This window comes from Corvus brachyrhynchos, unplaced genomic scaffold (assembly GCF_000691975.1).
Source record: "Corvus brachyrhynchos isolate BGI_N302 unplaced genomic scaffold, ASM69197v1 scaffold325, whole genome shotgun sequence".
NCBI lineage: Eukaryota > Metazoa > Chordata > Aves > Passeriformes > Corvidae > Corvus > Corvus brachyrhynchos.
Window position 1 is genome coordinate 38,038 of NW_008238356.1, and position 14,064 is coordinate 52,101.

Below are 14,064 nucleotides of genomic sequence, written 5' to 3' on the forward strand. Positions count from 1 at the left end.
TCTCTGGCTTCTCCACTGTAGCTTCACATCTTTGTGCTAAAACTAATAATCTGATATCAGTTCTCTTTAATAGCAATGTAAAACAGAAACAATCCAAATAATTTAAATGAGCATAAGTAATGGAATTAGGGTAATAAAATCCTCTTTTATCCAACATTTTAGCAGTAATTATATTCTTTTCAGAGAATAACCACCACTTTCTAGAACTGAGCTTTAAATAGTATTGCAAAAATTTAATATAGGGACTGGATTTATTGAGACATACTTTTAGACTACATAATACCCCTTACAGATTAAAAAAAAAATTCGTAAGGTAAGCATCCCTCTAAGAATAAACTCAAAGGAACCCCAACACTCAGCAGTCTGGGACACTTCAACCCATAGGCTCCCTTAGATTACAGGATTTTGATATGGGCTGCTAGATATATATAATCTGTAAAACAGGCTGTGTCGGTTTGGCCAAATTTAGAAATATATACTCTGAGAGAAGGTAGGTCACCACCCTTCCCCCACCAGGTTCGGGAAAAAATAAATTTTCCTCGAAGGAAAGTGAAAGAGATAAAAACTATTTATTTAACAAATACACGTGAAAAGGTTAAATAATGCTAAATAATAAAATCTCTCGCTGTGGAGAAAAAACCTGGGAAAGTGTTAGAGTCCTCCTTTGGTCTCCTCGGAGCTGGGGCTTGGCCCAGGGCCAGGCCCTCTGTGCTCAGTGGAAAGTCCTCCCGATATGTTCTGATATTGAAGCAGTCCACAGAAAAGAGAGAAAATCTGAAATTCCAGGGAAGGAAAAAAGTTCGACTCTCAGTCTCTCTCTGGAGAAAAAGAAGCTGAACAACTGGCCAGAAACTGACTCGAAAGCAGCAAGCTGGGTGCTTCCTCACTCCCCTGCCGCAGCTGAAAAAAAGTCTCTATCTGTGTGTGACCTTGAACAAGCTGCAAAGTGCTTTGAAAAAGTTTTGCTCAGTTTTTCCTCCCCCCTCTCAGGCTCAGTTTAAAGGCATAGAAAGGCACAAAATTAATTCCTGGGCATAGGGCAGCGATAGGGGATACACATCATAAGGTAACCCCAAGACACAGGGCTAAAGATACTCCAAACGTTATCAGTCAGACATGTAACAACCAATTCACTACCCTTAAATGAAATACATTTCTCTTTCACAGTTCCAAGCTGCAGTACCAGGATCTCATGATTTCTCAGGGATGTACACCAGCTTGTCCCCAATTGCCTGTGGAGACTGGAATCTTCCCCTTTTGTGAGACAGAGTGGTTAACTGCGCCAAGAGATTCAGGCCTTGCAAGTCACATCAGAGCTGTGGCCATCTCTGGTGATGCCCTGATTCAAGTAAAATACTGCTCTTCTGGCACATCACTCTCGAGCAACTTACGAATAGCCTCTCTTTTGTATTCTTGGACCTCTGCTCTACACAGAGCTGAATTGGGCTAAGCTATTGTCCACAAAACAGATTTCTTTCCAACCTGAACTACAATTTGCTCTGCAAAGTGTAAGTTTGTTAAGACTTGAAACACGCGTTTTCTGACCTTTATGACCTTGCCTGGAGTTGAATTTTCCAGATTGACTCACACCTAAACACTGATTATTTGCTTTATACTGAGTAGGACTCCATCCCAATGTCTTTTGCACACAGAGTGTTTGCAAGCACTTCAGCAGAGAGAAAGGAGAAGTGTGATACTGTAAATCACTGACCCCTTTCTACCCTTGTGGATCTTTCCCATCAGTATCTCCTGAGACAGAGAACTTCCCAGCCTTTCGCATTTTCTAAATGGTTAGCCTGTTTGTTTGGTTTAATGTGACTGAGATCAGACTGAAATACAAGGTTATTCTTTGCGTGTAAAAGACATTAAACAGAGCCTTTCACATTCTCTGGGGGTTAACACAGAGGATAATGGGTATCAACACTCCAGATTGTTTATGCTGTCTTATAGCATCTTCCTCTGTGAATACAGTTTTATTAATCTACAGACATATACTTCCTGTCTACTTCTGGTTAAATCTTATTCCTAAGAACTAAACTTCTTTAAAAGATGCCTTTTCGCAAAATTTTCACAGATATGGGGAGAGCCACACAAAGTGTGTGCTGCTTCATATCACATCCACAGACATCTGATCCTTTAAGTAAATTCCTCAATGCCTTTCATTCTGTATGAGCACTCTTAATAGAAGTTCTGTATTTTCTACAATCAGGAATGAGAACCTTAGGTGAATTGTCTAAATAAACAAAATTTTTATGAAAGTGAGAACTGGAAGCAAATATACTGGGCACAACAGTCTTCCACTGCTGTTCATTTTCTTTCAGTAAGGATTTAGCAATGCTCAGCAGCAATTTGGCTCAATATTTAAACGTGTTATTTCAGTATTGCAGAGCCGTGGTGATTCTGTGCTGTGAACTGCCCCTATTATTCATTTATCCCATTCTGAGCATCAATTGTCACACAAACATCTATCATTTTGCAAGGTGTCAAACTGACGGTGGTACAAATCTTGAACTAAGACACTGTTTTTCTCCAAAAAAACTCTGCTTCATCACAGAGTGGTTTGTGTTGGAAGGTGCCTTCAAAGATAATCTATCCCAACTCCCCTGCTGTGGGTAGGGGCTCCTCCCACAAGAACAGGTTGCTCAGAGCTCCATCCAAACTGGCCTTGAATACTTCCAGGGATTCGACATCCACAGCTTCTCTGGGCAACCTCTTCTAGTGCCTCAACACCTTCACCATAAAAAAAAAATCTCCCTTATAACCTATCTAAACCTAATGTTTTCAGTTTAAAGTTTATAACAGTTATCCCCTTGTCCTCTAAGTACAGATCCTTGCAAAAAGTCTTGCTCTGTTGTTTCTTATAAGCTCCCTTTGTATACTGAAAGACCACAGTAAGGTCTCCCCAAAGCAATATCAGTGGAATAACCGTGGAACTATTTCAATGTTGGATAAATAAGTCACATTTAAGGGTATATATAAAATCATGGGAATCAACATGATCAGAACAGAAACTAAAACTTCATAAAACAAGGGTATGTAATATTCATCTACACATGGTTTCTTTTAACGTTTGAAGGATCTGTGGTCAATTTTTTTAATGCATTCCCTTACACATGTATCACAGAATGGATACAGTTGGAAGGCACCATGGTAGGTCATCTGGTCCAACCTTCCTGCTCAAGCAGGGTCATCCTAGAGCACAAGGCACAGAACTGTGCCCTGACAATTCTTGAATTTTCCCAGTGAAGGAGACCCCACAGCCTTTCTGCACAATCTGTTCCAGGTTCAGTCAAGTACTCAGTTCACAGTAAAGTTCTTCTTTATATCAAATGGAAATTCCTGTGCATCCATTTGTATCCGTTGCCTCTTATCCTATCGCTTAGCACCACCAAGCAAAGCCCGGATCCACCCTCTTGACGCCCTCCCTTCAGGTACTTACTGACACTGATGAGGTCCCCTCTCAGTCATCTCTTTTCCAGGCTGAACAGGCCCAGCTCCCTCTGCCTTTCCTCATAAGAGAGATGCTCCAGCCCCCTCATCATCTTTGTTGCCATCCACTGAACTTGCTCTGGCACCTCCATGTCTTTGTTGAGCTGAGAAGCTCAAAACTGGACACAGCACTCCAGCTGTGCCCTCACCAGAGTTGAGCAGAGGAGGACGATCATCTCCCTTGACCTGCTGGCAATGCTCTTCCTTGTGCACCCCAGGACACCACTGGCCTTCTTAGTCACAAGGGCAAAATTTTGGGGTTGTTTTTTTTCCATTCAGGTGTAGTTCAGAGCATCTACCAAGCAGCAGTGAGATGTAAAACCAATCAAAACTTGGCAGAGAGCTACCATCACAATTCCGGAGGTGGTTGTCTTCTCTGTGTCAAATGTAGTAGGGACAGAAGTAATATTCTGCCTTACTTTACACATACAAATGTGTGAATTTTGCATGAAAAAGGTTTGGTGGTAATACAGTGGATTATGTTTCACTTACTGAAATGTACACTCTACTGCCAGTTAAAGATTCTGATTAGTGCTGTCAAACAAGCACTTTGCTTTCAAAGTAATGCTGTAATTAAAACCACTGCTAGTGGGCATCTGAAACACAATGGGACTGCTCCTCCGACTGTAACAGAGATGTAGAGAAGTAATTGAACACAGAATTTTGTTCATCTGCAGCTATCGCTACAATATGGATCAAGTAAATCATACATTGGGGGTACATTGTGTGGTTGTGCAGGGAAAGTGAGAGCGTAGCTCAATCCTGACATTCAACTGACACGCAAAAGTGTGTTCTTTTGATTCCTGTTCTCACCAGGTTTTTGCTACAGCCCTTATGGTGATATTAGTAGTCATGGAGCCACAAAATAAGCAGTACTCCTCCTTGGTGATGAGGGTAGGGAAGAAAGGCAGAGGGCCACCTCTTCAAAGTGGTTCTAACTGGTACACTGATAGGTCACAAAATAACTTAATGTTGTATTATACTCTTAATGCTTTTTTTTCTGTTTCTATTCCTCTCTTTTAAATTTACACATAACACTAATAAAAAATAACTCTAAACCTTGCAATATATCCTCCTATTCACCAGCTGTCACCCAGATTTACCCTGCCCATAACTCACCACTAACTTGGTCCAGTCCTTCATCCAGAAGTTGCAAAGCACATAGCTCTGCTATCAGTGTCTATCACCCTTTCTCTTGCCACATCTGAGGACCTCTCACAACACCAGAGCAATGTCTTGTCTTACCCCAAACTACTTCACATCACCAGATAGATTTAGGAAACTGAAGACAAGCTTCCATGCTGTACCAAAAAGGATGAGGTACAGTTTAGGTGGCTTAGTGAAATACCTCCACAGGCAAAACCTTCTATTTCAGTACTGAGAGAGAGACCAGACTTGACCATACAACTCAGTCCTGGGACATCAGGCAAAGCACAATCACAACTGAGACAAGCATTAACATGTCCAACACTAAGGCCAGAGGTATGTCTTCACAATAAAAATGTGTCCAAAAGCAGCATGACTGGGGCTGCCTTGGAAAGAAAGAAAAGCCATGAGCCAATGGGACTCTATACTGACAGGGCACTACCAGTCCAGAACTAAGTTTTCCAGCTTTTCCAATTCTTTAGGTCTGGTTTGCCAAGCTACAAAACCCAGCACCGGAGTTTGAAACTTCCTTAGAGTTGTTTCAATTCCAAAGACTATTGCTTACCCTATGGAAGAATATTTACTAAGTTTTACAGTAAAGAGTTTGTTACTACTATCCCTAGTTTTAGCAATATGTGTCTCAAATCTCTTCAGACTACATCATGGAACTACAACACTGAATCATACTTAGATTGGTTCATTATATTAAAAATTCTTAGTTTAATGGCAATTTCTCTTATAATAGTTCACCAAATTTCAACCTTTCTGACATGATTTCTTCACACCTCTTTTGTAATTAATCCATTTACAAAAATATACAATTTTTGCCTCTTATGCATAGTATAAAGGTACAAGATAGAACTCCAATTTTCTCAGATTTCAGAAACTGTACAGCTTTTGGTTTTATTACAGCATATACACATTTATTCTTCAGCTACTTACAAAAAATAAATCTATCTTTGCATGTCTTTGATCACTCTCCTCCAACCATTCAGTAATTCATCGGTAATTATAACTTAGTATTAGCCTAAAAGTATTGTATTTGTATTGTAGTTGTATTTATCACAGATTATCATGAATCCTGGTTTTAAATTACCAAGAGTCCAATTGCTGACTGGAATGGGGAATCTTCTTTCCAATTAAAGTGACTGATTTAATGTAAAACCTTGCAACATTTCACTTTTTAATTAGGTATATCATTATTAAGTACAAAGAGATTCATCCTCATTTTATTTTCTACCCAGAGAATGAAATACAGTGAAAATTAAACATATACCAGTATAGTGCCAGACCTAGTAACACTTTCAGGATCCCTTTGCAACTACTAATACATCAGCATATGATGTCTTTTATTTCTGCTTCATTCCAAGCACTTACTTGAAAGTCAGGAATATGCTTAAACTTTTTACATCCAAATATCTCTGGGTGCATTGAAAAATATTAAGCCAGTTACCAGTTGAAAAGGAAAAAACAGGATTAATTTGAACAGGAAAACATATGAAAATATAGAGCATCAGCTGACACAAGAGCAGGACTCCCCACACTGCTGTCTGTATGAATCATTTCTCTCCACTAGAACTACTAGTTAAGTAAGGACGTGGCAACCCAAACTTCCAATTCTTACTTAATTCTTACTTGGGTTACAGATGGTAACTACCATAGGAAGTTCCTACCATGGACAACAGACACAAATTTCTGGGACATGGTACCTTCCTGAAGGACAGTTGGCACCTGGGCTAAAGCACCCCTCACTGCACAAAGCAGAAACAGAGGGAGCATTCAGCTTTCTTTTTTCAGGCCAGGTCTGGGAAAGACACTGGCCAGGGACTTTTAAATTACAAAGGAGAATGCTAGAACATGCTTTTGTGAAATCGAACACAAGAGCTAGGAGATAGAGATGATTTGGATTCCTAGAAAATGATTTGATTCCTAGAAAAGGAATTGAAAGAACTGTTCATTGAAAAGAGCTCATCTTACAATTACCTCTCTACATGGGCTAACTCAGGTGAGACAAGAATTTTCTTTATTTTTAACACCTTTTAATGTCTCAGGAGTATTCATATCACACCAAAAGAGCCCTACTTCCAAACACTGAAATTACTGACCCAGCTTGTAAGTGCCGATGAGAAGATCAGATCAGGAGTCTCAGCAACCTGTTGCTGAAATTCCTCCTACCAATCTGATGTGGAGAATCAGGATTTTGCTGTCCATGAGGTCTCAAAACCCCAAATACAGACAAACAGCTTGGAAGGGTAGAATTGCTGCATGGATGAGTCTGAAACAAACCTCAAGTAAATAATTCATTCAGCACATGCTTCTGTATTCCCAGTATTCCTGTATGCCCCTCACTTGATATTCAGACAACCACTGTCTGCTTAATGCAGTCTTCACTCTATATTTTAATTCTACAGGGTTAAAAAAATTGACAAGAGGCTAGGCACAATTCAGAAGCAGCAAGAGGTTTCTTGCTGGGCTCATGAATCAGCAGTACAAATCAGTGCAAGCTTTTTTGTAAACACACACAAAAGCATGCTTGCTAAGACAAATGAAAGGCTACTATAAAATAGAAAGATTGACTAGTTTTTTGAAAGAGATAAGCCAGAACTACTGTTGAAAGCAAGTATGCAAAATTAAGAAGAACAATTTTATAAAGTTAAAAAACTTCATATAGAATCCAAATTAGATACTCATAATTGGCAGGGCAAAAAGGGTTCTTCAAGCATTCATAATAATACTTCTGTTTCCATGGATCCTATAGGAAAGATTCTTCTTGGAAAGAAATAAAACATACATGAGGGAAGCTTGCTTTTTAGGGAAAAGGAGTATACCAGAATCTAAAATTCTAACACACATTAGGTCTTGACTTTCATCCTGAAAGTGACAAAAAATCAAAAACTTTCAAACACACTGGTACATCACATCATGATATGATTAAATTTTATTTTTTTCACATAATTTACTTACTTTGAGTTACACTAAGTTGACAAAAATCTCAAAACAGTAGTCTTAAAATGATGATTTTTCAGATAGGAATGTAACTCAACCCTAGAATATTGCACTGACTTGCCGTGAAGTTCCATCAACAAAGGGATTATCATTATAATATCATTCATAAATTGTTACCACTGTACTGACGTTACATAAAAATTAAAAATAAAAAAATCCCCATTGTGTGCCAAAGAGTTTAGTCTGAAACCAGCTGTAGTAACACTAAACACTCTGATAGTGGCAGATAGCTTCTACACAAGTAAAACAGAAGATTAGGGTCAATATATGGGCATTGACAGTAAAGTCACAAGCTAAGAAAAAAAGGTAACTCAAGGGTTCAATAACAGGAGATCTTCTGAAGATCTTTGCATAACCACAGTGACCTCTCTAGCCCAGAGTATCCAAGTCTGCAATAAACTAGAAGGACCCAGTAAGAAAGTGGCGCCAAAAGTGCACTGTAGTGTCAGGAGAAGGCAGAGAAGTCAAGACTATTATTTACTCCAGTTGGACAAAGTTCCACATATAAAAGGCTACAGAACTGAAAGAATGAAAAGGTACAAAAAATACTGGAGCAAGTAGAGAGGGAAAACACTCGAGAAACACCAGACAAAGAATTCTGCTGTACTTTGGGCTCAAAGTCAGTGCAGAGAAAATCTCAGGCCCATTGAGTGGAATACAGCAATCCAGTCTGGCACAAGGTTAACAAATTAAATCCAAATTTTTTGCAGCAGCAAACATGCATGCTCCAAAATAGGAATATAGCATTAATAATCCAGGAGTTGAATACACAAAATGCATAGAGAAATAAAAAGCATCTTAGAAATTGATTTAATCAGACTCATTAATCTTAGCTTTAAACTAATAAATGTTAATAGGAAGATAGGCCCAGTCCTGCAGACTTTAACCACAGTTACTTGCAATGGTTATGATAGTACTTCTAGCATGGGAGCAGTAGTTTGAAGGCTGGATCCTCAAGTTAGGAACGCTGGTGTTAACTCCTAAATACTACTGGTGGTATACTGTTGGAATATACCCCATAAACCAACCAGATGTCCTTAGAGACCGTGTTAGTTTAGCTTCATTATGCAGACACAGAGTATTTGTAAAGCTTTACAGATAGCTTATCACAAATTTTGCTTCCTGAATTTTACAAAGAAGGCATTGCTGAAGTCCCTTGTGACTGGAAGCAAGAAACAGACTCAGATCCATAGCATCTTACAATGCTATTCATGTTTTAACTACACATTTTCAAATTTTGGAACCAATCACGATCAGTCTGGGGATCCTCACCTTCGGCAAAGCCGAAGTTGCCACATCATTGCAAGGCTGGGCCTCAATCCCATTTAGTGAACTAAAATTGCTACAGGAACTAAAAGAAAATAAAACTTGTGTGTTACAGCTGTGCAATACCACAGTAATGTTAAAACTCTTTAGCGTTTATTTCATAGATGTGCAGCATGGCTCTAACCCATGGGCATTTATGACTGATGCATCTGCATGAAGCTTCTCATGAATGTTGCAAGCTTCTGAACATCTTCTACAGTCACCGCATTATATAAAGAGGCACGGATTCCTCCCACAGACCTGAATTGAAAAGAGGAGAGGAGAAAAGAAAAGAAAAGAACCAGGAAAGTTTTGTATATTCTAAAAAAGACACTTTTAGCAGTCATAGACATTTAAATCTATTCCTACTCTAAAAGGAAAGAATTCACATTTATGTGCATGAGAAGCAATATTTAATTCTTCAAGGCAGGCCTGCAATCTAGAGAAGCTTAGTATTTACTAGTTATGTATAGCTCCAAAGCTGTAGCCCTATACCATCAAAAAACTAATCCCACAAACACTACTGAGCATGGGAAAGAACTCTTGCAACCAGGTAGACAAGCCACCTGAGAGGCTTTGTACACTGATACAGTCTGACCTCAAAAGGTATCTTCTTTGGCATCTGCACAGAGACAGATTTCCAGAAGAAAGAAGAATTAAGGATTAAGCTCTCTGAAGCCCACCACTTCACCTAGCAGCAGAGACACCAGAAATCTCTGATTACAATCTCTAGACTGCTATTCTCAAGTGTTGCCAAACCAGAATGAGGAACAGCTTATGTGTGAGAAAGGCTGGTAAGCCAATGCACAATGCCTGATGCTGTACCACTGTAGTAACAGTTTATTCTGCACAGGACAGAGATTCACTTTACTAATACTTGAGTAATACTTACCGATGTCCTTTCAGAGATATCATGTTAAGTTCCACAGCCTTCTCAAGAAATTTCTTTTCCAGGGCTTCATCGCCCTTGACACTGCCAATGCGGAAAGGGACATTCATTCTGCTTCGGTTCTTTCTCTCCACTGGACATCTGTAAGGGTTGAAAATGTAATGCTTAATCCACTTTGCGCTAAATGTATATTTTCAGCTATGTGCAGTTTGAGAAAGTGAATAATCACACCTGTTTAGAACCAAAGTGAACCCTTCATAATCAAAATTGTGAAATCATTACTTTCTGTGAAAGAAAGCAATCTTCCTTTTTTAACCAAGTATAATAATGGAAGTGGTAAACTGGAGGGCTTATTAACCCTTCTTGACATACTCAAAATTATGCCAGAGAAATGGACAAGAGGCTTGTATACAGACCAAATCAAAGAAAACAAAAAAAAAGGAAAAATAAATAAAGAACAATGTTATTTAGGATAGGTGAGGTAATTAGAGGGAATTTTTACTAAGTCTAAAGCAGTTTCTCCTCTTTATCTTCAAGGACTGACACTTCTCAACTAGTCAAAAGTGCTACCAGAATTACACTCAGCTAAACAGAACTAAAGGAAGTATAAGAACACAGCATAAGAAAATTTTCATGGACATTAGAAACTTCTGTTAGTGATTTCAGTCCATCTTCTAAATTAGTATTACTTGGAATCATGAAGTAGAGAAGAAGTATCGCTAGAACAAATCTTGCATTTCATACATGGCCACAACATTATATGAGATCCATCACAGCTCCTTAATATATCTTAAAATCCCATTTAATCCAAAGTGGAAAACTCAAAATACATGTAATATCTCTTCGTCTATTTTGTGAAGGTGAGAAATGATGGAGGAAGACGAGAAGATTTAAATATCTTTTTTTAGCATTTCTACTTATAAAGGAGATATGAAGCCTTCAGATTCGTATGATTTATTTTTTTCCTGTGATGTAGATTCTCGCAGGCATTCAATACCAATAAGTTTTCATAAACTGCATGTGAATTTCATAGCTATTATTATGCTATTTGGAAAAGAATGGGTACCATTCTTTCCAGTTCCTCTCTTGTTCCTTTGTCCAGATGTCTCCATGATGAAAAAAAGATCCATGATAACATCTGCCTATGCAAATCTTCTACTTCAGTTTCAACCAGGAAAATAATGTTCAAAAGGCCTATGCTTCTAAGCACTCCCATATCTGAATTACTGCAGCCATGCTACAGTTTTTGGAATATCCAGTCGCTACTAGGCAATCTGATGTAATTCAGCTAGTGCACAGACATTGGAAAACAAACTGCAAATGGCACAGAGCACTTTGTGGAAGAAAGGCTCCATTTGCTGAATGGCTTGTCACATGGCTTACTCAGGGATGTATGCCACAGATTTAAGTGCCATGTTACAGCTGGGAAGGCAGCTTCAAATTAAGTCTTCCTTTTAGTTATAGAGACAATTAAAAAATTCACAGTCTTAACCATATTGCTTAGGAAGCTGCACACAGCTCAGTTAGTGAAGCTTGTTCTGCTTTCCCAGCTGACTATTTACCATCCCATTTGCATTGCATTTCCCACTCACTGCCTTAGACCAACTTGCCAGATACAGATTTCTGTTTGTCACAAAATGTTTTTTTTCTAGGCTTCATTTGCTTTCTGACGTTTATGAAAAACCCTCAGGATTTCTCTGGAGTAGGACCACAATCCTGATCATGGTGATGCTAAAGGCAAAGCTGTTCTCATTAACTACATGGATAACCAGAATGTATTAAATATTATGATGAAACTTTATCCCTGCCAGTTATGACTGCAGACAGCTTTAATTTAAAATCCAAATTTAATTTGCCCTATCCTAACTTTGACTTGGAAGTAAATGAGATGCCCACACTGTTGCTTTTACACTGAAGGTGAAGGAAAATATATTGCAGTTTCATGGTCAATTAGTAGTCTGAGCTTGGCAAATATTATTACAGTATCAGCTTTTAACTGATATACATAGGTCCTGTGAGCTCAAAAATGTAATGTAAGAGCAACTTTATGTAAAAGTAAGAGGGTTGAATCTGCTTTGGAAAGCCAGCAAAAATAACTAAAGAAAATAAACTGTGCATAAAGTACATAAAGAAAATGTATTCCATTTTGAGATCTGATCTTCCTATTTTATTTCAGAAAGTGTTTCAGAAGTTAGCATAATTAGCTAATAAAAATGCTCTGCTTGACAGAGGAAAAAGCAGAGTCTTTGACTCCTGGACGGTGGTAGGGAAAATACAACGCAAAGTGGTCTCTACAATTTCTTACAGGCAATTTTCTCTGTTTTGGTCTCTATTTCCCCAAAAGATTCAGTAAGCATACAAACCAGAATCTGTGTATCTGGTTTTTTGTATACTCTTCTCCTAGGCTCCTGTTTTATTAAGTTTAGAATATGTTTTTAGTAGGCTTCACTACTGACCTATACAAGGTAAGTTGAAGTAACTTTCCACTGGAATGAAACTTATCCGTGGGCAGTTACCAAGTGAATAGTTTGCACAAATAGGATCTATAGGAGTCCTCAAAAAAGGTGACTTCAACAATACACTGTAATTAAACTCTTGAAAGTTATGAATGTCTGGTTATGTAGCAAATATTGAAATCAAGGGGAAAAGCATAACAACTTACGTATAAAATCCATTAGATTTGTCTATAATATCATAAATCATCTGTGATTTGATTAAACTAAGTTTATCCATAGCTGCAGCTCCACCATTATTCTTTATCCATTCCAGCACCAATCCCATGATATAAATACTGCAAAAGGAAAGAACATTTTTCAGTGAAATTATTCAAACAAGAAAAAAGTAAGTCTTGTCTAATAGTTCACAAAATGTTTCAGCAACAAAATGCCATGTTTGATTTAAGGGCCCTTAAGATTAACAAATCAAAATCTAGACTATTTTACAAGTTAACTCTAAACAGACAATGTTTTCTGCACACAGATGAAACATCCTGAAATTCATATGCCACACATATCTGTTGGACCCTGCTTAATCCTTTGTACCACAGAAGGACACATCCTGCAGGCTTCCTGCAGCCCTGCATGGCTCCCAAAGACATCCCCAGACATGCTGCATGGACTGCCAATTGATTGCCTACACAACTGCCTGTCAGGTCCTGCCTAGGAGGACTACACAACTGCCTAGAAGGAGCCAGATTTAGCAAAAAAATTAATAGCATTCACCCTGTGCAGCTGCCTTAGCAAAAATACAAGAGTAAATCTCAAATACATGTACATTAATATGCCAAAAATTTAACCATATTTTCACAAATGTTAAAAATAAGAACTCTAATCCCATTTCTGTCTACAAAGACCTTTTGCCCACATGAACAGTGAAGTTTGGTGAAACAAATAATGATGCATCACACTTAATTATTCGTTACTTAGTTCTTAGTAGAGATCTGGAAGCCTACTGCCATCACATGGCTTGGGAGCAAGAATTTCAATGCTAGTTACTAAGCGCAACATAAAAAAATCCTTTGCCTTTGTGCTTTTGCTACAAAACTCAGCTTGTTCAAGTTCAGCATTTCCCACGACTACAACAATTTGCATGAAAACCTGCTCCCAAGTTTTAATGGACTATTTCCAACAAGTTCGTTCTTATGAATCCCTTCATTATTGATTCCAAGGGAGGGCTCAGAGAACATTACCCTACAAGTTTCCCTTGTACATATCTAGCAGGAGGCTGTTTTAAATTTTCCTGCTTTTTATTTCTAAGGGGATGCCAGTACCAAATCTTTGAACACTTCAGAAAGGCTGCAGAATAACCAAGGTTACAGGCTGCCATTTGTAGGAAGTACCTTACAGCTCTGAGAGCACGATCCTGCTATGACAGCACACTAACAACTACTCCAGTGTCAAGGATTTAAGAGAAGTGTAGACCATGCCCTTGGCAAATATACAGGGCCGTATTCACCTCTTGCCCTTACTTCCTTGAGCAAGTGAACTCTTAGAAGCCAGCCTTAGAGTCATTCACAAAAACCCAGACAGCTGAAACCTTCTTTTATGTCAATCAAAATAGTATAAGTGCAAAATAATAAGTGCAAAATGCATTTCAGAGCTTGGAAATGAGACTTTCATAGCAAATTCATTGTTAATTTTAGCTGAACAGATTAGGGTCAAAGAGTCAATGGTATTGTGCCATGAGGTTAAAGCCATTAGCATCACCTTAATTTAATTTAACATCCTGCT

General features: G+C 38.4%; 1 protein-coding gene across 1 annotated transcript in view; it reads right to left on the bottom strand.

Annotated features, from left to right (window-relative positions):
• Nucleotides 1–7,546: 7,546 nt before the first annotated feature.
• Nucleotides 7,547–14,064, bottom strand: part of PSAT1 (phosphoserine aminotransferase 1) — a 14,247-nt gene continuing 7,729 nt past the window's right edge. Inside the window, exons 7-9 of the mRNA XM_017735497.1 lie at nucleotides 12,498–12,626; nucleotides 9,839–9,976; nucleotides 7,547–9,207 (exon numbers count right to left, since the gene is read on the bottom strand). Coding sequence (XP_017590986.1) covers nucleotides 9,102–9,207; nucleotides 9,839–9,976; nucleotides 12,498–12,626 — 373 coding nt within the window. The 3' untranslated portion in view covers nucleotides 7,547–9,101. The remainder of the gene's footprint in view (nucleotides 9,208–9,838; nucleotides 9,977–12,497; nucleotides 12,627–14,064) is intronic.